The sequence below is a fragment of the Tauraco erythrolophus genome, chromosome 20, assembly GCF_009769465.1.
Source record: "Tauraco erythrolophus isolate bTauEry1 chromosome 20, bTauEry1.pri, whole genome shotgun sequence".
Taxonomy (NCBI): domain Eukaryota; kingdom Metazoa; phylum Chordata; class Aves; order Musophagiformes; family Musophagidae; genus Tauraco; species Tauraco erythrolophus.
In genome coordinates this window covers 7,681,248-7,703,399 of record NC_141484.1, presented here as the reverse complement: position 1 = coordinate 7,703,399, position 22,152 = coordinate 7,681,248, and the positions used below count along the sequence as shown (strand labels likewise).

General features: G+C 48.6%; 1 protein-coding gene across 1 annotated transcript; it reads right to left on the bottom strand.

Annotated features, from left to right (window-relative positions):
• Positions 1–16,939: 16,939 nt before the first annotated feature.
• MCHR1 (melanin concentrating hormone receptor 1) lies at positions 16,940–21,465 on the bottom strand. The gene is made up of 2 exons (XM_086624185.1): positions 21,408–21,465; positions 16,940–17,988 (listed from the first exon to the last, which is right to left on the bottom strand). The coding sequence occupies exons 1-2, from the start codon at positions 21,463–21,465 to the stop codon at positions 16,940–16,942; spliced, it is 1,107 nt and encodes a 368-aa protein (XP_086480311.1).
• Between the last annotated feature and the right edge of the window lie 687 nt (positions 21,466–22,152).

Here is a 22,152-nt window from a genome sequence, read left to right as displayed (position 1 = left end):
TTGTCTGTGGGTGAGTGGAGGCTGATCTTTTTTCCCTGCAAAAGTGGAATGCACTAAGTCCTCCTATTTAGCTACCGCAGCCCATTAAGTGATCCTTAAAATGTAAGTTTCCCAATTTGCGGAGATACTGAGCTGCTGAAGTGTTTGAGGTGCTCTGGAAGTGGCTGCTGCCTTCTGAAGTGTCTCTATTTAAAGCCGAGCAGATCCTTGAATGTCTTGTCCCTGTCTCATACAAGGGACTTCTTTTCCATCTTGAACAGTCACCAGCTACTTTTACTGTCAGAAAAGCTTACGAGAGTAATGAACTCTGGAAACTGCTTATCTGTCTTTTGAAACACAATGTTTTTGTCCTGGAAACCAAATGATATCTTGCACTTAACAAAAAGAACTAAAACATACTCCATCTCAAATGTCATCTGCTCACAAAGCTGCTCTTGAGGAACCTACAAGGCAGAAATTGTTTAATGTGTGACTGACAGGGTTTATTTAGTATCGCTTTCTGGAGGGAAATGTAGTGAATTAGCTCTTGCAAAGTGAGCTTAGGAGTCTTTGGTTTTCCTTTGATGAGCCCTTTCACCCCCATCCCACCCAAGTGAGGCAGTGCTGTTCCTTCTCTGTAGGATGTAGCTTACCTTATAGGATAAAAGATACTGTTACCCAGTGCTGGCAGTCCTTCACTGCCTCTCTGCCGTTGCCTTCATCACACAGTATGCTTGGAAAACTGAATAATTTTGCCTACCAGTTTGGAAAAGATTTGTCTACCACAGTGTCGGAGAGTGAAGACCTCCAGAAACGTGTCCTGCATCACTGTCAGTGATGTGCTCGTGCTGGAGACTCACCGCTCCCTAGAGGCAGAGCTGCTCTGATCCCCCAAAGGGGTGTCTGCAGTGTTGAGCTGCTGTTGGGGAAAAGCACTGCTGACTTTCCTTGTCCGAAACTGCTTGCTTTTGCTTTTTACCACTTTAATTCTCCATTGGCAAAAGTGAGAGTTTTCAGCTTGATCTGAATGAGTAAACGAAGCCATGGTGAGCAGCTGTCGCTCAGCTCGCAGCCAGAGCAGGGTCCTTTCTGGAGGACGGAGCACACAGACCTGGGCTGACCTCGGCTGCAAAGGGCATCTCCGAAGCTGTGCATCGCTCTGACAACTCGGAGGCTACAACTCCCCCAAGACTCGATGCCCTGCGTGACTCACCCGTCCCGGCTTTTCATCTCAGCACTCCTGCTCCGCTGGTTGGAGGTGACATGGCAACTGCGCAGCCCCACGCTCTGCAACCACCACCAGTAAATCAGTCAGGAAAGTGTTGTTTCCATTTCTTGTTTAAAAACACTGGCTGCACTAAAAATACCTCTGCCCCTGCAACCCAGATGGTGAATGGAGGAGTTGTCAGGGTGCAGGGGCCCAGCAGGCTGCTTAGCATGACAATAGATGTCTCTGGTTGCTCATGTGTAAGGTTTGGTGCTGGGTGGATGAGATGAAGAGGCTGGTTGGTGATTCACAGCTGAGTCACGAGTCCTTTGGCTGGAGGGAAGTGTTACCCCCCCCCAGTTGGAGCAAGGGGAGAGGACTGAACCAAGCTCTAAACCTTAAACCACACGACGTCAAGGGTGTCCTTCCACAAAGGTCTTGGCAGGTGCTTGCTGCTGAAAGATGTCCAGCTTCATTTTCGTGCGGCTGCTCAGCAAACTAGGGACTGGCCTGGGTTGGGTTGAGCGTGTGCTAATTAATCCTTGGCTGTTAACCACGGCGCAAACGCAGCTCTGTTGCCCCATCTTTAATGTAGGATGACCTGGCCCTGCTCAGATGTGAAGGATTTTCTGGTTTTGCAGCTCTTTAAGGATAAAGAACATGAAAGGTTGAGCCTTAATTGTGGCTTTAAATGAATTTAAATTTCTTGAAAAAGCTGCAGGTAGCGAAGTAGAGATTTGGGAGGAGGAAGTGCTTTGCTCTGCAGGGGCAGCTGGTTTGGCAGGCTGGAGTCCAGGATTTGGAGAGTCTACAGAGAGGCTAGAGTCCAGCTCCTGCCTTGCAGGGTTAAAATTGGATCAGGAGGTACTGCTGGGCAGGGTCTTTATTTCAGCTAGAAGACTGAAATGGCTGCTGAGGCCATCTCCCTCCTCTGTTGGTCTGTAACAGTGCTGCCTCGCTGCTTCTCCTCCACCACTGTAACTCATAAGAGAAATGAGTTTCTGGAGCTGTTGCTTGGTGTTTCTTTTGAGGAGAGAGAAGCGGGGAAACACTAGTGGGAAAATACAACACTTTCCCCTCACCAGTCCTCTTAGTTTTGAGTTAAAATGCATTCAGGCTCCTTGGGAGGAAGAGAAGTGCCTCCGATGTGGTAGTCTGGGTCTTGGTTTTTAATTTAATTTAATGTAATTTCATGGTCTGTCTCGAAAGGCCTTATTAACAAGGTAGGGTGTGAATTCAGTGTGAAGGCACTAGGAGCAGCATTGCCTACAGCAGCAATGTGTGTGGTGATGTGGTCATAGTCCCAGTCTAGCTGTCTGGTTTGATTTTTAACTGCTGCTGCCCTTTCCTTCAGAGGCAGCTTCCCTCTTGAGGTGGAGGAAATTACATGTGATCCCAGGGAGAGATTTGTCACACCAGCCTGTACTCCACTGACCCTGTTATGGCAGAGTTGACATGCTGGAGGGTTAGAGTCCTGTCACACCAAGCACCAATAGTCAAGGATAAGAACCCAAAGTGACTCATGGTTATAGGGTGGCAAGTGGGTGGGAGAGACCTCACAGGCACCCTCCAGGTATTTAGAGAGCTGAGAACTTGCTGCCATCTATCCTTGTAGTGCTCGAAAGGCTAGTTTCCTGTGCTATGGGGGAGAGCTTTGGAGGAGGAAGGATGCTGCCCATGTTATTAGGTTTATAGATGGTGTCAAGTCTGTCTGATATTCCTGAATTCTTGGGGACTGCAGGCATTAAGTGGAGAAAGTCAGGTATTTATATTGCAATCGTGCCCAAAACGCCAGAACTGGAGATCCAGGATGGGAGTTGCTGTGTCGGACACACAATAAGACACAAAGATCCTCTGGGCTTCCAGCCAGCCTTTGCTGCTTGGGGAGAGCAGGAGAAAAACAAACCCCAGGTGTCTGTATTCAAACCAGTAAATGTGCAGAGGCTGCTGTGTGCTGGTGGGCAGGGCAGGAGGCACTTGGTGCTGAGGTGAGTGTGCACTGCCAAGCTCTGCCAGCACAGCCCTCCTTGGTGAGCCGAGCTGCCTCCCAGGGTCGGGGAAGATGAGCCCTTGCTCGGTGTGCGGATGCACGCAGGGAGTCACTGGCAGGAGACACAGCTGGGAAGTACCTTGGCTGTGGGTTGGAGGCCTTGTGAGAAGCAGCATGACCAAACCTCAGCATCTCACAGCTGTGTCTGTTAAACCTGATGGAAATGGCCTTTTCTGCCCTGCCTTTGTGCAGAGCCATAGCTTCTGGGGAGAGCTAAAACTCGGTAACAGCGTCCAACGGGAGCTCTAGTCTCTCCTCTAATGACTCACTGATATGGCTATCAGCTCATTACTACCTGCTGCTCTGCCTAAATGGACAGTTAATTTTCTTGTAGCAGGCTCTACTAGTTTGCATCCCTCATCCACTTCGTTATGGATGTAACTGCACCCAGCTGCAAATTAATTGGCTGTTGCTTTGTTGGCCCAGAGCAAATTGCTTGCAGATGTATCATAAATTCATAGATGGTAGACTAGATTGGTGGGTGCTGGGTGTCCTCTACACTCCTTTGGATCAAACTTGGATTAACAACTTGTAGTGCTGGGGGGGAGGGAGGAAGGTGTGTTCCAGAGCAAAGTCATCATGGCCTACAGCCTTGGCCAGGGAGCTTGAGAGGAAGCGAAAATAGGAGGATGGTGCTGGGTAACCTTTGAAGTTAACAGCTTTTTGTGGAAGTAGCTTAGTGTCTCTTGTCTCTTCCCAGCTGCACGCAGTTGGGATCTGCGATGCAGAGAGATGCCATGGAGTGGGGTGGGCACTGCAGGCAGGGCAAAGCCAGGAGCGAGCTGGGGTCTGTCCACTGTCAGAGAGAGGGTCTCAGTGTGGCAGGGCTTGAAGTGTTTTAACCTGCATGTGCAGGCTGGTTCTTTAGCTGGTTCATCTTCACCCAGCACAAGCACAACTAAAGTGAAGTATTCCCTCTTTTCACAGCATTGACGAAAGTCTAACATCAATGATCTTAAATTAATGATATGTTGAAAGCTGGAGGCTAAGGGAGCAGGAATTAATATCCTTGAGACCTGTCTTGTTCTGCCTCTTCTGACACCTCCTAATTTTCCATGTAAATTGGCTTATGGATCTTTGGCTCAAAGGCTGTGTTGTGCACTGGGGCAGTCTGGCGTGTCTGCTAGGAAATTATCCAGCGTAATGGCAGAGTTATAATTGTGCCGTAGCTATTCAGATCTGCCTCCCCTCTGTGGACGCCTTATCTGTGACTATCTGAATAATCACTGCGTTTATAGCGGCTCAGCGCGCGCTTCTGGTTTGTTAAATACTATATGCCAGTACGCGACAGGCCCGTGTGTGCACAGTTGTGCTCATAATAAAACATGATTTTTAATCCTTCTGTTCTATTGACTCAACCGTGCATGAACAGCAGGGATAGTTCTTACGCACACACCTAGAAGAATAAGCTCAGGCTTCGGCTTATCCAAGTAAAGTAAATTTGCCCAGAATTTTGCAGGAGGTAAATAAAGGTGTGAGCACAGCTGCAGAGAAATACGTTCACAAGGTATTGATTCACTCGATTCTGTTATGCACAGCAGTACAGACTGAGTCTGTTTCTGACTTCACCAAAAATCAAATGTGGGGGCTGACTTTTAAAACTAATTGTACGATGGGGAAAAAAGCTGTGCAAATCATTTGATCAGCTGAAATTCATGGAGCTTTTAAATTAAAAAAGGCCTATTGACTAGCTGTGCTTTAAGTGCTGCTGATTTGAGGGCTGTGTAGCACAATGAGAGCTTGTCCCTCCGCACAAATGTAATAAATAAAAACAAGGTACAAAAAAAGCCAGTGTCCCCTCGCGCTGTGAGTTTGCGATTGGAAAATTCCCTCAATTTGCACACAGAAATGCTCCTTACTTTTAAGATCTGAGCTGAAGATGGGAACCATAGTAACATCAATAATAAATCCCCAGAAGAAAGGGAAGTTTTGCTGAAAAATCGTCCCTGTTTGACCCTGGAAGATGGTTACGGAAACAAACCCATGCGAACCTGGAGGCACAGCCAGACGTGTGCCAGCCCTGGTGCTGTGCCTGTGATGGGTGCTCAGGGCATGCTGCTGCCCCTTTCTTGGATACAGGTCTGCTCCGCAGGTTGTTGGGATGGGCTCAGGCTCAGCCCAACAAAGCCTGGCCGTTGCTTCCAGGTAGATTTGTGTGAAGGCAGGAACCTTTCCTAAATCCAGGATTGAAAATTAAGTTTTTGCTCAGCTCAGTCACCCAATTTCTAGAATATCCTAGCAGAGATGCTCTGAGCACCAGATTCGTTCTGACCAGTTGAAGTATTTTTGTCTATCAGGGAGGAAATTAAGATGGAAATGTGCAGACCAGAAGCTCTCACAGGTTCGGGAAGGACCCTTCATTGTCACATTGGATGGTTTTGTTGGCAACATCCCCTTGCTGACGCTGAATGCTGCTTTGCTTCGGTGGTTGTATTTAGTTTGCTGTACGGGGTGTTTCGGCAACAGCACGGCTGGAGCTTCCCTGGGGAGGGGAGCCCGAAGAGGTGCTGAACAGAGATCCTGAAAGCCCTGTGCCAGCTCAACAGCAGTGTTATAAGCAGCAGTCTTATAAGTAGCCAAAATCAACTGTCTTGACAGAGCTACTAACGAGGCAAATAAGACTGCAGTGGATATTGGTAAAACTTACCTCTGGTTTTAATTAGCTCAATAATTCTGCTTTCAAAGTCTGCTTGAAAGATGTGGACTTAACTTTGAGGGTTTGTTTGGTTTTTTTCCCCTTTATTTTCCTCCCTAGAAGAAAGTAGCAGGAACTAACTTCTGGAGGTGGTCTATTTAAAAAGAACCAAACCCGCAAATTCTTTCTTCCATAAAACAAGATTGTTTCCCTTTTGGCTACTCTTCCCTCAGTGCTGAATCGTCTGGGTCTCTGAATCTCCAGTGCCCATTGCTTCTTCTGGAGTTTAAAACAAGCCTTCAGTAGATGCTGCTGGCTTTTCTTGACTGCTTCCTTTCCTGAAGTGGCACAAACAGTGCCAACTGGTCTCTTTGCCAAGTCCTGAGAGCTTCCTTCCATCTCTGTCCCTTCCAAGTGCCGGTATCATCACCCTTGGTCATGGATCTTTTTGATTAAAGATGTCTCGCTTCTAGTTATTTGATGAAAACTGACCAACTTTATCCATTTGACACCCTCATCATTGTGGTGTCCTGATCTTAGAGGCTAGTGAAAACCTTTCCTGGGAACCTAAGAGGAAACCTTTAAGTAGAAGCCCAAGGGAGAAAAGTCAGGTCAGGAGTGAAAAGGAGGAAAGAAATTTATGCCAAACTATTGAGATATTTTTACCTTGTGTTATCATCCAGGGAAAGTCTCCAAAGTGCCATCAGCTCATCTCATTTTAAGCCCAGAATATGTGTGTGTGTGTGTGCGCCTCTGTGATTTTCCTGTATGGACAAACGCTGCTCAACAGGCTGCTGGAGAGGCTACTGCTTCATCTTGAGGCCTGCAGAGCAAAGATGTAAATGCTTCAGGGTGAGCAAATCACAGGGGAATGGTCAGTATCCGATGTGTCTTGCTGGGATATATCACCACCATAAGCACCAGTTTCTCCAACTGTAGAAATGGAGATAAATTCATTTCTGCCCCCTCTGACTTATGGGCATGGAGTTATTAATGCTTATAACATAGGCCAGAGGGTGCTGCAGAAGTGTCCCCTAAGACAATTTTGCAAGCTTCAAAAGGTCGTACAGCATCTGCTAATCAATACTCATTCCCACTCCCTCTTCTCCCAGCCACCTCCAACTCAAGGCTAATTTTTTTTCCTCAAGGTGTTTGTTGTTCACACTAATGCATCCTGAAATACAGCCACCAACACAAAAATGTCGGATGTGATGTGAAGCAGCAGGATGGGGTAATATAAGCCACTTGCAGAGCCACTGCTGCCAGCTGTGTCCTCGTTGTGTGACACTGTCCAAGTGCAGGCAGACATCTCGCAGGTCACTGTATGGCTCCTGCTTTCAGACAGCAATTTTTCTTTTGGGAGTTAATAAAAGCATCAAGTCATAAAAGTTCCTATTTAGATTTTGTGAGGACCAAACCTGTTTTAGCCTTCCTTTTTTTTTTTCCTGTTTCTTCATCTTTCATTTGGTTAAAAGGAATATATGTTTTGAAGTTTCTGTAGTCTTCCTATTGTCCTTTGTACTCCATGTTTCTCAAAGCTTCCTTTACCCTGAGATGTATCAGCTTTGCCCTTTCAGGAGTCAGCCTTGTTTGATTGAAAGACTAACAGCTGAATTTTGTTTCCTGGTGCCCTGTGTTGCAGGAGCCAGCCCTTGTCCCCTCACCACCACCAGCATCATCCCCAGATTCCTCCTGCTGTGCAGTGTTTTACAAGTCAAACCCAGTTTGGACAGTACTGCCCTCTTCTAGCTCATCATCAAGGCAAGGAAGGAGCAGAGTAAAGGAGCTGCAGAATTTGCTTAAAACTTGATAGGCTCAGGAGTTATCCCATTCTAGTGGATGAAGGTGAGATTGAGCTGCTCTTCTCCAGCTGTGATCTGGGATCATTGCTTCTTCCAAAATGAGACACATGTCCAAAGATTCCTTTGCAAATGAGTTGATGGACATCACCCAGAAGCTGCTTGCAAGGGGAGAAGTGTGCTTGAGACTCTGAATGTCGGTGAGGTATCCTGACATGATTGATTTCCACAGGAGCTCCAATGAAGGGTTTCTGTTGATAAATCCCATTTCTCCAGAGCTTGCAGCAGCCGCACTGCACCCTGCTGCTTCCAGTCCCAAGATGTCTGTGTTCTGGGGAACGTGTGTGCAGATAAATTTGTTTCTGCAGAGTTTTTAATGGAAAATATGTTCCAAAATATGAACTGCTTAGACAGTAACTTTGCCTGTGTTGTCTTTGAGACCTTCCACCACACTTGTAATGTCTAACAGTAGCAAAAGGGTCAAAGAATTCCTACGAAGACCTGGCACTCCTGCAGCGTTATTGGAGTCCTCTTACCACATGAACAATCAGATACAGAATTTAAAATTTGGTCTTCTGCACTGAGATGTCACAATTGCAGGTCATTAGTATCAATGGTTCTTCTTTAATGGGGAGATTAAACACTCCTGACAGATCTAATGTATCGCAGCTTCTTACTGGTTGCAGAAGCTGGTTTTCAGCTAGTAATTCGGTAAGCCGGCTGCATGTCACTTAGCCAATCTCATACCCTTCTGAAGCAATGCTTTCACTGCTGGGTCCTCTCTCTCAGCCCGTGGGATGTATCTGATATCTTTGCAGCTATTGGAATAAGCACATTTTAAAGAATTAGTACAATGAGGAGATTTGGGGAGATTAAAGAAATGGAGGTTGTGTCCTGTCTCTAATCGAGGCTCAGCTGATCTGCCTGATGCCTGGTGCTGGCAGGCTCGTCAGCTCTGCAGCAGCTTTTATCTGTCACTGTAATGCTGCAGACAAGCGTTTCTGGTAACTTTGTCTTTTCTTGAATCACCCACTACTCTTTTCTGGCTTCCTTTCCTGTACTAAAGGACAGAGTCAAGATAAGCTGTTGCTTTTCTCAGCAGTACTGTAGATTTTATCTGAGATGACAGCCTACACTTTCCAAGGATAAAATAGTCATCCTTATTCTCTTGTCTCCAGCCATCATCTGAGGTTTGGGTCTTTAATACTTTATAAAGCATTTGAAATTACTAGACTTGGGGAACTAGAGGACAGGACCATGTCAGCTTTCCTTCTTGGCAGCTTGTTTTGGTGGTGAAATCAGAGCCCCAAGATGTCAAACTTCACTCTTAGGCAGTCACAGAAGAAGCTTTTGGCATGACTCAGACCTTATTTTGCTTGGCTTTTCTCTAATCCCATGTCATTAATTTTGGTGGAGGCTGTGGTGTGAGTGAGAGCAGACTCTGGATTTCCTCCTGTGGCAAGCAGTAAAGAGGGTCTGAAGCTGCCTGTGCAACTGGCCTGTTTCCTTGTGCAATCATGAAGTGTTCAGTGCCTGCAATTGCCTGATGAGTGTTAACCTCTTGGATGTATGTGTGCAATGTGTAGGGTGCTGTCCCATTTTGGAAGGGATTAAATACCTGTCTGAACATGGGTGCTGGGGCTGGGTGGTACTCGCACCCCTTTGGAGGGTCAGTTTGGTCCCAGGGCATGTTTGGCTGTTCTAGGCAGGTTCCTTGGGTAACTGCTGTTCTAAGAGCGAGTTAGACTACAGGTGTGCAGAAGGGAGATATGATGTGAAAACACAGCAGAGCGCTTGGTGTCTGGTCCACAGATGTCCCATCTCTTCCCCCCCAGCAGTGTATGTCACAGCTTCTGCACTTACATCCTGGTTTATAACCCCCCCTTCATTCACTCTTTCAAGCCTTTCCTCTCCAAGCACAGATGATAACTCGTGAAGTTTCATGAATGTGTGAGTTGGGAATTATTGCTGCTAAAGAAACTTCTCCAAACTTGAGGAAACTAAGGCAGCAAGAAGGAAAAGGGCAAACAGCTACAAAACCAGGGACTGAGTGTACCTGCCAGGCCTCTTGGGAAATTGTTGTAAAGAAATAAGCAGACACTGATGTAAACTGGGCCAAGTCTTGGTGTGCAGCTATGTGGCCAGCTCAGTGCAGCCTTGATTGCGACCACAGTGGTGTACTCCTTCATCTCATATCCACACACCAGCACTTCTGCTATGTGCTTTAGCCAAATCTGGAGATCAGAAAATAGCAGGATATCAACAGTGGAGCTCTAATCCATTCCTAGCAAGGCTGAGCTTGGACGTGGTGCCGCGTGGACAGAAAAGATGGTAAATCAGGCCACTGGTGTGGAGATGTGGGCTGTGAGTGGCTCACATGTTAGCCAGTGGCTGGGAGCTGGGCTACAGATGTTCCCAGAGCACCTTTCTGGGTGATGGATCCCCATTGGGGCTCCATAAGCCTGGTGGCAGAGGGGCTTGGTAGGGTCTGCTGGCCTAAATGTGGATGCGCACCTTGGGAGATCATGGCTGTACCCATGGGATCCAATGTAGAAAGGTGAGGGAGATGAAGGATCCATCCAGCAGCCTTGGGAAAGGCTTTAATTTGTGTGGTGCTTTCCTGACTAGAAGGGCTGCCCAGTGTCTCTGCAGAGGGGGACTCAGTTTTCTGCATGCATGCTTCTTTTCTCTTGTGCTCAGGTTCACACTGGAGCTGCCCTTCTTCTCCAAAGAAGTTTGAAGACAAATAAAGGGGTCTCCAGGTCATGTAGGTCCTTATTCTGGTTCTACTAAGAACACAGACCAGGCTCTTCTCCCATCCTGTAGCTTTCAGCATACCAGGAGGTCTAGTAAGACGAGAGGGAGAGCCAAAACCTGACTGTACTCTGCATAGCCCCTTTCCCAACTGCATACAAAGCTGGTCTGCTCCCCTTCCTCTAAAACCAGGAGTAATTAGCTATGCTGTGGCAAGATAATGAACAGCGGGCTGGATTTGCTGGGTAAAGCCTCCCTGAGCACACAGGAGACATCCTAATTACCCTGATTGGGCCATTATGATGCAGGGTTGATGGGGAGATGCTGGAATGTTGGTTTGCTTTTTTTTTTTTCACCCTGAGTCTGAGAGTGTCAGGAAAAAAGGGGGGAGGTCTCATTAAAATCCCCCCAAGACAGACACGTAATTTATTTCACACTGAACAATTGATGTTTCCCATGCTGCAGAAAGGCTGAATATTAATTCCAGCAAACGGGTCCCCTCTCTTTGAGCAGCCAGTGTTTGTGTTCTTAAACCTAGAGATGGTGTCAGTACTGGCTGGGGGCTGCGGCTTGGCACGGCGTGTCTCAGCCCTGGAGCAAACGTTTATGCGCTTTCTTCAGTGGCGGTGGTTGGCGGAGGAAAAGTATCTGGACTTGAATAAAAGCAAAGGACAGGCAACTTGCTTTCAATCAGAGAGGTGACATTTTACTCTCTTTTTTTTTCCCCTCTTCTGAAGCAGTTTCCGTGTTGATAACATGACAAATTTATGTTGCCAGAGCACTTGGAGGTTTAAGTGGGGGATTATGGTCTAGGAAGGATGTGTGCAGTCTGCTCCTTTCAAAGCCTGTTGCCATTTCTTGATGGGAGGGACCTGGCTGTTGGAAAAGGTGCACCTCCAAGAACCAACCTCCTGATAGAGTAAGTCAACAAGAGCTTTAAGAAGCTCTCATCAGTGATAACTTCACCCACCATTTCCGTAACCGTGTTTATACCTATTGATTGCTCTAACGTTTTTGCAGATGTTTTGGCTTTCTGTGGCCCAGCCTCATGGGAGAAAAGGTAGAGGACTGCGTCCCTGAGCATGCAGTGGGATTTGAGTGTGAGAAGCACTGCTCCTGGACGGGGCAGGAGTCTTCTCCTTGCTGTAGCTACCGAAGGAGAGCTCTGCTTTCTCTGAAGTGCCTGGTGGAGCAGGGCATGAGAGCCCGGTGTCACCAAGCTGTTGTGCTTCCAGCAGCATGTGTAGGAAGATAATTGTAAGAGCTCCTTTAGACTTAGCAAAGGCAACTTAGTAATAACCAAACACCAGAATAATTAAAATGATGTCACTGACTCTCAGCTTGCCTACCTTGCGAGTGGAAACCTGCAGGGGACAGAAGAGCACAGGTTGGAGGGAAGGGCTGACTCATCTGTTAACTTAGTTTAAAGGGGAAGAAATAAGGTTTAAGGCCTAAACCAAAACCTGTGCATGTCACTGCTTAACTGAAGCTTGGAAGAGTCACTGCCTCAAAGGTGTTTCTGTGGAGCCAGACCCTGCAGATCTCCCTTTCTCATGCGGTGCTGGATGATGATGCAGTCAGTACCTGGGGTAGAGTCTGCTTCCTGTTGTGATAAAAACCCACTGAGTGCTGTGGTGTAAACTCAAACTCACCCTGGTGCGATGGGCAAACTTGGCTCTCGTTTCCAGGGGACGAACCTTGCATGGAACTGCAGGACGAGGGTTTGAGCCTTCAGTGGTGCTTGTGTTGTTCAGCTGCTGTGCTTGGGGACAGCAATGCTGATGTAGTCTGACTTTGCTTGGAGGAAGAATCCTTCATACAAAGGCTTGACCCAAGGGAGTGTTGATGTTACTCCAGCAGCATTTAGAGATGCTGGAGGTACTGACCTGACAACCCTGGAGGCTTTTCTAACATGCTTGTCCTCAGCACACCCAGAAGTGCTTATGAAAGCACCACTCTATGCACCATCATGTCTCATAATGAAGTAAGCCACTTCTCAAGTGCAACTTAGCAGCTGTTGAAGCCCAGCTCTATGCTTCAGGAGAAGCCAGTGCCGCTGCTCTCCTATGAGCCAGACTGGGAGATCAGGAGTAACAATTTCCATAGCCAACACAACTGTACTGGTAGAAAGATGCTGTGAGAGGACCAACTATTGGGTCCTCTGCGATTGTAGGAGCTGTTTCCCAAATGGGATATGGGTAGGGCACAAAGGCTCCAAGAGCAGGTATCATCTCTTGTGCCCTCCTGCAGTCAGGGCCTACATCTCTCAACAAAAGCTTTCCCTCCAGTGGTGCAGCAAGTTCCCTGCTCAAATTCTGCCCTGTAAATATAGCTTCAAAATACATCTCCTATTGCATGGAGGTACTGAAGGGCCTCCGTGTGCTGGAGGAGCCCTCTGACAGGAGATGGGGGCTCTAGGTGAGGCACCTCCCCGCCATCCCAGTTTCTACTTCTGTACTGGTTGGTGACACTGTCCTGCCTGCTGCCCTCTCCCCAGCCCCACAGCAGGGATGGAGCAAGTGGAAAGGCTGTGGGGCAGGTGAGGGTTTAGCTGTTTTGCTTTGCTAATGGGAGATGGGTGACAAAGGACATTTCTGTGTGGTCCCCCGCATCTGGCACGAGGACTAATGCGAAGCGAGTGGGCTGGGAACGTATCTGTACCTGCCGCATGGCTCCTCTCCCACTGTTGAATGAAATGCGGCCAATTAGCAGCCCGGAGGATTGATGAAACATGATTAGTCAGGTTCTGGCTGTGTCCCAGGGGCCAGTGAGTCACCCCACCTTTCCCTCCTCCCCACCCAGCAGCCGCCAGCACTGTGCTCGCTCTCTGTCACGGCTGCAGCTTGCTCCTGGGTGGGTTTAGCTGCACAGAGACTTTAGGTGGAGGAAGGTGTCTGGGGAAGGGTGCCACAAGCGCGCTGCCTGGTAGGGCTTTGGGCACCTTGACTCCAGCTTGTCCTTTGGGCTGGCTTGGCAGAGCTGTGACTGGGGAAGGCAGGAGTATATTTTACTGCCTAGTGTGGACTTGGGGATCTGCATAGTGGAAAAGAGGTAAACAAGAAGGGTGAGCCAGGGAAGAAATCCTGCAGCGACCAGCCAAGAGGGCTCCGTCACTAGCTGGGGAAGCAGGAGTAAAAGTAACTGGACCATCTGGCCCTTGTGGGAGTTTATCAAGAGCAGAGCTGTGACATGTGGCTTCAGTCACACCTCTGAGGACAAGGAGGGGAAGAGGAGGGGGGAGAGAGTGAACCCATCTGTCTTCCTGCTGTCTGATGAGGCATCTCACGAACACGCGGGAAGAGTGCTGGCAAAAGGAGCCAAGGAAATTTGTGTCATCCGGTGTGGCAGGCTGTTGATCCAAACAACTAGATGGAATAGTTTCTTTCTGTCCCTTTTGGTTTTGGGGGCGGCTTTCCCCTGGTTATTTAGCTGGATTTCCCTTAGTTTCTCTCAAGCAAGAGAGATAACGGGCTGTGTACGGGAGGCAGGACTGCAGGGAAACACACTGCGGTATCTCTGTGCCCCTCACCACTCCTTTCAGATGGTCCTCGCAGCACTTCAGCTCTGCACGAGTAGCTGTGTCCTTTTCTACTCAATAATGCCTTTTATTCAGGCTCTGCAATCAGTTACCAAGGCACTGAGAATCACATAATAAATACAAAGAGTAGAATAGACAAAGAGGTGAAGCTGAACACAAACCAGAACGTCAACAGACTCTCCAACTTAACAAAGCCAGCTTTGAAATATGGGGAGAAGGGGTAGGATGTTTGGAATAGGTCACACCAAGGTGCGCAGAGACTGTATAGCTACTGGAAGTCCTTCCCTTACCCTTTAGGTAGGGGGATGCCTCTGGAGGGCTTTCATCAAAAGGTTTCTGCTCAAAGGAGGGGCTTTTGTTCATCTCACCCTGTGCTTTAGGGTGATTTAGGGAAGATGGCAAAAAGCTGTCTGCATTCTTTGCTAGTTTTCTTTTTCTGTACCTCTCTTCCCAACCTCCCAGCGCATCCACAGGTATCCACATTCTTGTCTTCCTGAGGTGCATTTGCCACAGCTTTTATGAGTGTGTGTAGAAAGGGAGGGGATGCCACAACCAGCGTTTAAACATCTGGACTAGAAAACCCACTGGGGACAGGCAGGAGGAATATGAGGGAATGGAAACCATGAGCCTTTGTAGGGTGGGTGGGAAGGGGCTGGTGCCTCTGCTGGGACACCAGCTAACTGGGAAGCCTTGCCCCGGAGTTGGGACCAGGTCTCTCTAGCATGGCTTTCCTCCTCATGTAAATGAGATCTAAAAAAGGACTTCAGCCTGGGAAGATGCCTGTGTACTGTGCCTTGACTTCAGTGTGATGAGATCTGGAAAACATTTACCCCAAAAAGACCCTTTCCAGTGTTGCCCCAGCTGGTGCTGACTGCCCTTCTTGGTTAGCCCATGGTGCCCCTGTGGTTTTTAGCACGGTACTTGGCCACACTGGGTCAGACTGACTCACGTAAGATGGGAACAGACTAGTTAAACATAAACATCTTTACTGTAAGGAAGAGAATATCTTCGACAATTCGGTCTGTTTTCACTTCTCCTGCTTTCCTCATTGCTGATATTAAAGGAGGAAAAAACCCAACCAACCATTACCATCCTCCTTTCACAGGGAAGCATGCCAGTCTTCCCCTTAACTTCCTTATGGGAGAAAGGTAACACAATAGCTTCCCTTGTCCTGAGAGCAAGTCTGGTGTGGCACAGCACACGGCTTCCTTGACCTTCGCCCACGAACCCTTTGGGGAAGAGTACTGACCAAAGAGCAAAGCAGCTCCATGAAAACCAGCACAGGTGGAAATTCCTGGCAGGTAAAGCAGGGCAAAGATTTTTAAAGTCATAAAGCTTGAAAGCTCTGTACGTGTCTGTCTGACTTTATTGCCCAGGGAAAGAGGGACGAAAAATTAACAAGATACTGTACAGTCGCAGTGTGGATGTGCTGCTGCGGTGAGTGCAGGTTGACAGAGCCTGGAATGAAAGTACAGAGAGACCCTGCTCTGAGGTTGGTTTGATGACTCAAAAAGCAACGTGCTGCATCTGATGTTGCCGAGAGTGCTGGTGTCACACGCCGGCCTGCTTTGATCGCCAGAGGTGGGTGAGTGGCTGTGTGCTCTCCGCAGGGTGTAGACTGAAGAACTGGCTGTGCTTAAAAACACCTGCGAGTGTGGTGTGCGCATCAGGTGCGCCTGTAAGTGTGCCTGTGGCTTGGGAATTCCTGGGCAGGTGACGCGGGTTTGCTGCGTACGGGTGAATTTCTGTTCTGGGTGTACTGCGGGTGGCTGGCGGCATGAAACCGTAAGCGTGGTAATATTCTTCTGTGCTGTTTGATGTTTAATTCTTCTTTATGCTGAATTCATCTAACAGCAACTGCTCCATGTTTGACAAAGTGTTGAACAATGCCTCCGCGGTCCTCTGGGAGCCCTGCGCAGGCTATCGATGTAATCCTCCGCGTTTAGCTGGTCTGTGCTGTCTTTTCTCTGGTCTGTGTCATGAGCAAAGTTATTTCCTAATCTGTGACTCTTAAAGCCCCACATACAAAACACAGATATTTAATTTTTCCCTCTTAACTTTGTAAAGCGTTTGTTATTTTGAGGAAGCTGCATAAGCAACTCTGCTTCCTCTGAGCCACCTTTTCACATCATCTTGCTCCACAGATCTCTGCACATTGTGGTTTTTAGTCATGTTTAAAACCCTCTGCCTGGGGTTCCCTGATGGCCGCGCAGACGGTGAGGCACAAGAGCAGCAGGAGGACCTAGCAGTGTGAAAATCAGCTCATTGGCATGAAAAGCCACAAAGCTGGTGTTAGCAGCCGTGGTTTTGAGAATTGTTTGCAGTCCCTTGAAGCAGAGCAATTGTTATCTGTCCGATTTTGTTTGAAATACTTAGGATTAGCATTGAAGTTAGCCAGTTCTTGAAAATATCTTGGTTGCCTAACAATTCAGCCCACTGGAGGCAGATGGGACTGGACCAAAAGGCCAAGTGGCAGACCTAGGTGAGACTTCTGGCCCCAAGACCTCTCTCTGCTGTTTGCTTCTAGGACATAAGCACAGCCATCAAAGTTTGCAGGTCAGATTTCTTACCAAAAATAAACACGTGATACTGTGTTTCAAAGAAGCTCTATATTGGCATGCTGCTTGGGAATCGTGGTCAGGCCAAGAGATGGGGAATCACTGGGCAGTGTTGTTGGAAAGTTTTTCCTCTTCCAGGGTGAACACTCTCCCTCAAAATCCTCTTTCTGTCCTTTTTTTCTTTTCCATTCATCCTCTTTGGGGACCCAGTCTTGTGTGATAGTCCTCCCATGCAGGAGTGGAAAGAAGCAGCAGTTATGCAGCACCTCATAGGCCCAGGGCAGTGTAGGAGTAGAGCCCTGCGATGAAAAAGGGAGGCACCTGGACTCTTGGTGGTGGAAACTTGTAGTTCATATGCTGCTGCTTCTCCATTGACTTGCAGGTCTGAAGGCTTTTTGCTGCAGTCACTTCAGAGTGCCCTAGTGAACAGCCACAGTCACAGGCAGTGACCGTGGGGAAAAGTCCTCCAGAAACTGAGTCTGCTGGGTGGATTCTGGTGCCAGTTTTAGACATACACTAGCCTCTGTCATGCTGTTGTTGTTGACAGAGCTGCTGTTGCGACATGGCTCTTTTGCAGGGCGGATGGCCACTAAGAACTGGCGCTTGAAGGTCTCGCTGAGAGTAATGTAGAGGAAAGGATTGAGGCAGCTGTTGGCATAGCCCAAGCTAATGGCAAAGTTGTAGGCATAAAAGAAGGCCATGGATGGTGTGTCGATGCCAAGGTGAACCAGCTGAAGGATGTAGAAGGGAGCCCAACAAATAAAAAAGGCAGAGCAGATAGCAACTGCCATGCGGGTGACTTTCTTGGTACGTACCTGGAGGCTCCTCTGGGGCAACGGGACCACAGTGGTGGCCATGTGCTGGAGGATCTTAAAATAGACCACACAGATCACAATCAATGGCACAGCAAATGCCAGCATGAACTGGTAGAGGGTAAACCAGTAGATATCAGTCTCTGGGTTGGGAAGCAAGAGAGCACAACGGACAGTCCCGTCCTCCAGAGGCATAAGACCTGCATACATCCACACAGGAATGATGGTCAGGAAGGAGAGGAGCCACACCAAGCAGATAACTAAAGCTGCAACACACGGGGTTCGAACGTAGGTAGATTTTAGAGGGTAGACAGTTGCCAGGTAACGGTCCAGTGTCATCACTGTAAGGATGTTGGTGCTGGTGATCTGACTGTTGGTGTCCAGGGCAGTGATGATGGTGCATAGAGGAGCTCCAAAATACCACGAGCCATTGCCTAGAAGCTGGTGGATGAGGAAGGGCATGCCCAAGAGGAAGAGAAGATCCACAATGGAGAGGTTGAAGATGAAAATATCAGGCACAGTCTGTTTGCATCTCAGCTTCTTCTTCTTGATGATAGTGTAGATGACAATGAGGTTCCCCACAATGCCCAGGAAACAGATGATGCTGAAGAGACTGGGCATGATCACGTTGGTGTACGGTGCTGCCTTCTCTGCTGCTGCCAAAAGAAACCAAAGCCATGAGTGCAGTCCAGAGGCAACCTCTTTACATCTCTGTGTGCTTCCCTTGTCCTGCAGCTCATTTCCCCTCAAAGATGTAGCTTGGAATGATGTTTAAGACCCTCTGCCATATTTCCAGAGCCTTAGCTGGGGATTTGACACTTTCAACTCTGCCAGCCAATGCATGCAGCATACCACCCAAATCTGGCCGTGTGTAGACATCTTTCCTCACCTCTCCTGATGTAATTCTGTCCTGACCTGAACCTCCCCACATCTTTTTGGGTGACTAGCATCAGGCTGGTGTGCCTCTGCACTTGCCAGTATCTGACAGAGTTGATAATAACTGTTCTTCTAGGGAGCTCTGAGCATCCAGCTGTTTTGAGGGGATTGGATGAGGCAGCTGGTGCTTTTCACATCAGAGAAGTAAGCCTCTGTGTGGGTGCCAAAATCTGGATGTAGTCAATGCTCAAACTGTTGTATTAGAAAGCTTCAGCTTGTCCGTTGGGTGGTTTATCTATTGTACGGTATGAGACACAGAGTTCATTGACCATACAGGCAGATAATTAATGTTTATCTAAATCGTGAGATCTGGGACTGTACCCTGGCTGTGATCCACCTCTGTTGTCAGGATTAGGCCAGAGCATGTGCTCCTTTCCCTCTTCCTTCCCTGCACTTCTCCTTTTCTCTAGTTTTCTTTTCTAGAAAGAAAACCAGGTGTATGTGGCCAGACAGGGATTTGGGAGTATGTTTCAGAGTGGCTCTTCAACAAGGAATGCCCTAGTTGTACATGGACAAAAAATGGTTTAAAGATGTTGTGTCCAGTTTCTGGATGTAGGTGGATTTCAAAGGCAAAATTCTTGCCTGATAACAGCGTCTCAGGACTGATGCTTGACTTTTTGCTGTTTTAGGCTGGAGGCACAAACATAATCAAATTCACATTTGCCTTGTCTCCAACCTGGGTTTAAAACCACATTTTGAAGGTACAAGCCCTCAGTGCCAGCCAGGAGGGATTTCTGCTCTTGGGCACAGAAGGTGGTGTCTGAGGCACTGATTGTGGTGCACTCTGTTCTGCAAGACTGCCACGTGCAGTGAGCGATGGAGTCTTAAATCATCTTAGCTGAGGCAAATCTCATTTCATCTCATTACTCCTCTCCTATGGGACCTATTTTTTTTTTCTGGGGGAAAGCGTTGTGTGAGTTATTTGTGTGGCTGTTACAAAGACACATGACAGCCTCTAAGCTTAGGCTGCGTGCGTCTTTCATTGAATTGTAGATGTTTCAACGTGGTGTTAATTGGAAATGACTTCAGTCACTGTACTGTTCCATCTCCTTAGCAGCCTACACCTGGAGAAGTGGGGAGATCTCCTCCAACAGAACCTAGGGAAATCTTGAAAATGAGAGTAAGTGAAATAACAGATACTCAAAAGGTGGTGTCTGTTTGCTGAGGTGGTATTTGCTAACTTTGACCTCTAGAATTCTTGGAGAACAACTTCTCCAGATTTACTGTGGTGTGACAGAGAAGCTTGAATTGGCAAGATAACTGGGGCTACACGGCTGGCCTGGCTTGTGGCTGGAAGAGTAGGTGTGTGCCATATCAACTGTATGTAATATTTCAGTGCTTTTAGATGTGGGACATGATAAGCTGCCACTGCTTAAGTTCTTCTGGCACTAGGTAGCAGCCAGCTTAGGCATAAGCAAGGCCAAGGTCAGAATCCAGTAGAGCTGTTGCCGCACCTTTTTATCTGAAACCTCTACGCTTATGACAGAAAACAGCCAATGAGGCAGAGGAGAACTGGCAGGAGCCTGAAAGTGAAAGCCAGGATTGGTTGATAAGACAAAAAATCCTGGTCCAGGCCATTGGTGGAGGTTTAAATGGTCCCGGTTCCTCCTGGCTGCTCATTAATGCAAGGAAATGCCCCATGTTACATGGCTTTTGGTAGATAATGTACTGTCATCAGCATCCTATTGAGACCTGATACTTAATCTTCAGCATCCAGCCTGTGCAACCCCTGAATATCCAAACAGATCTCTTACCTCCTTAATGCATGAAGATGGCAAACTAGAAATTAGACCACCACAACTGTGGTCCTGCTGTTCTGCATGTAGCTATTACGAGTTCTGCTCTCCTCTCTTTTAGCCTCAAATTTTCTTATGAATTTGGTGGGAATGGATTGTATGAGTGCAGCATAAAGGCCACTTCATTAGCTGGAAATTGGGACAAAATGTCCTTTTTCTGCAGTAAAATCAATAGAGAGTGCTCATGGTGACCCTGTAACATTTGGAATGAGCTCAGCTGGCCCAAAGGCTTCATGTGAAAGGTAGTCTGTATAGCACTGTAGCATCTTTCCTGCTGTTGGTGTTTGTACAAGCAGGACTGTCAAGTGTTATTAGCTGAAAGCTAGTGTGAACCTGTAGTCCAGGTGTGTATTATGGGCTGGAGTCAGAAGTGCGTGACTATCAAATACTCAAAAGTTATCTCTTTTCTAAAGCCTCTTTCATCTTGAGATATGGTTGAATCCAAATTTTCAGTGCTGCTTCTGTGCACATCCAAGTGGCTGTACTTTGTTTACTGAAACAGCTACTTCAGGCATTGATTTGTCCTTGCTTGTAGATCTGTGGCTGCCCTGTTACTCTTTTTAAAAGTCTCAAAGTGGGGCTGCACTATGTGAACTGAATGAGGACTGGCCTAAATTCTTTTTTCCTCTAAGGTGGTTGCTGATCTCAGCCATGCCTAGATACATAAGAAACTATATTTTCCAGAAGGAAGCGCTTAAGGTACCTTTTCAGTTTAGAAAGGGCATACTGGTGGAGAGGGAGTCAAAGACCACATATAAAACACCTTCTGTTGAAGAGTTCCACCAACTTGCACAATCGAGAACTGGCCTGCCTGACCCTAAACCGTTGATTTTTTTGGGGAACAGTGGTAGCATGGAGAAAACAGGAGACTGAGGCTCTCTGCTTCCCTCTCCAGTGATGTCTCGTGTTCTCTGTGCCTTGTTCCCCTCCCTGCCTAGCTGGGCTGGTTCATCTGCAGCTAGACCAGTGGGCTGCTGGAGTTATTACTGTCTCACAGCCAGTAATCGCTTCGTGCCACTGGGCCCGGCGGTGGTGTCCGGGCCCCGTTTCGGTGCTGCTCGGGGCGCTCCCCGCCCCCGGGAGGGCGCCAGCCCTGTCCCGCCCGCCGGGCCCGGAGCTGTCCGCGCCCGGGTGCTGAAGGCGGCTGGTCCCGCCGGCTGGCCGGGGGGGTCCGTGCCCCTGCGCCCACCCTCACCCCCTTCATGGGGCACCGGCCGGCCCCGCTGCAAGGGGCATGTGCCAGGCGGACTTTCCCCTACAAAGCTCTCCGCGCCCCCGCCCCGGCCCCAGAGTCGGCGCCCCGCCGGGCAGGTGCGCCTCCGCGCCGCGCAGCCCCCGCTCACCTGAGCCGTTCCGAGCCTCCGGCGCGGAGAAGTTGCGGGAGGAGTTAGCGGGGGCCATGGCACTGAGTCCCGGTGCCAGAGATGGAGAAAGTTTGGCAAGTTCCCTCGGTGGATCTGTGGCGGCGGTGGTGTAGGGGCCACTCTCTTCCTCGCCGGGGCGGACGGGGCCGGGCAGGGCTCCTCCTGCAGCCGGCGAGCAGAGGCTGCGGCTCGGCAGCGCTGCGCTCCACTCGCCCACTCCCGCCCCGCCGAGCCCGAAGCAGGTACTGACATCAAAGCCACGTCGTCGGAGAGCATCCCTTCACCGCTGTCGGGTGGGAGGGAATGCCGGTGCTGAGCGGGGCCGGGGGGAGCTGCCCTGCTTGAGTGGGAGGGGGCCGACTCCTCCTGGCCGGAGGCTGGGCAGTGCCTCTGTAGCGCTGCGGCGAGAGCCCCTTTGCATCACCTGCCGCCCCCGAAGGGATGGCTGACCAGGATCTGTGCCCTCCCAGTTACTGCCAGCCTACTCTCGCTATCGTCAGTAGGGAAGGAATAGCAGATTCTGCCTTTTAAGTAGCTCTGATCTCCCACTTTCAGTGCGTATCTTTCTCTCTTGCAGAAATGTGTGGTTTTCATCCCTGAATCACAGGCACAACCTCACTAGTGGGGCTGGGGAATATCAAGGCACCAAATTGCCCTCTGAAAACTCTGCTGCTTTGACCCTCTGACTCCTCTAACTATAATTCCAACCTGAGACACTTCACTT

Coding starts and splice junctions, on each gene's coding strand:
- MCHR1 (XM_086624185.1), bottom strand. CDS start 21,465: ATGGCCCCCGCTAACTCCTCCCGCAACTTCTCCGCGCCGGAGGCTCGG. Junction 17,989..21,407: donor GGAGGCTCGGAACGGCTCAG/GTGAGCGGGGGC, acceptor TTCTTTTGGCAG/CAGCAGAGAAGGCAGCACCG.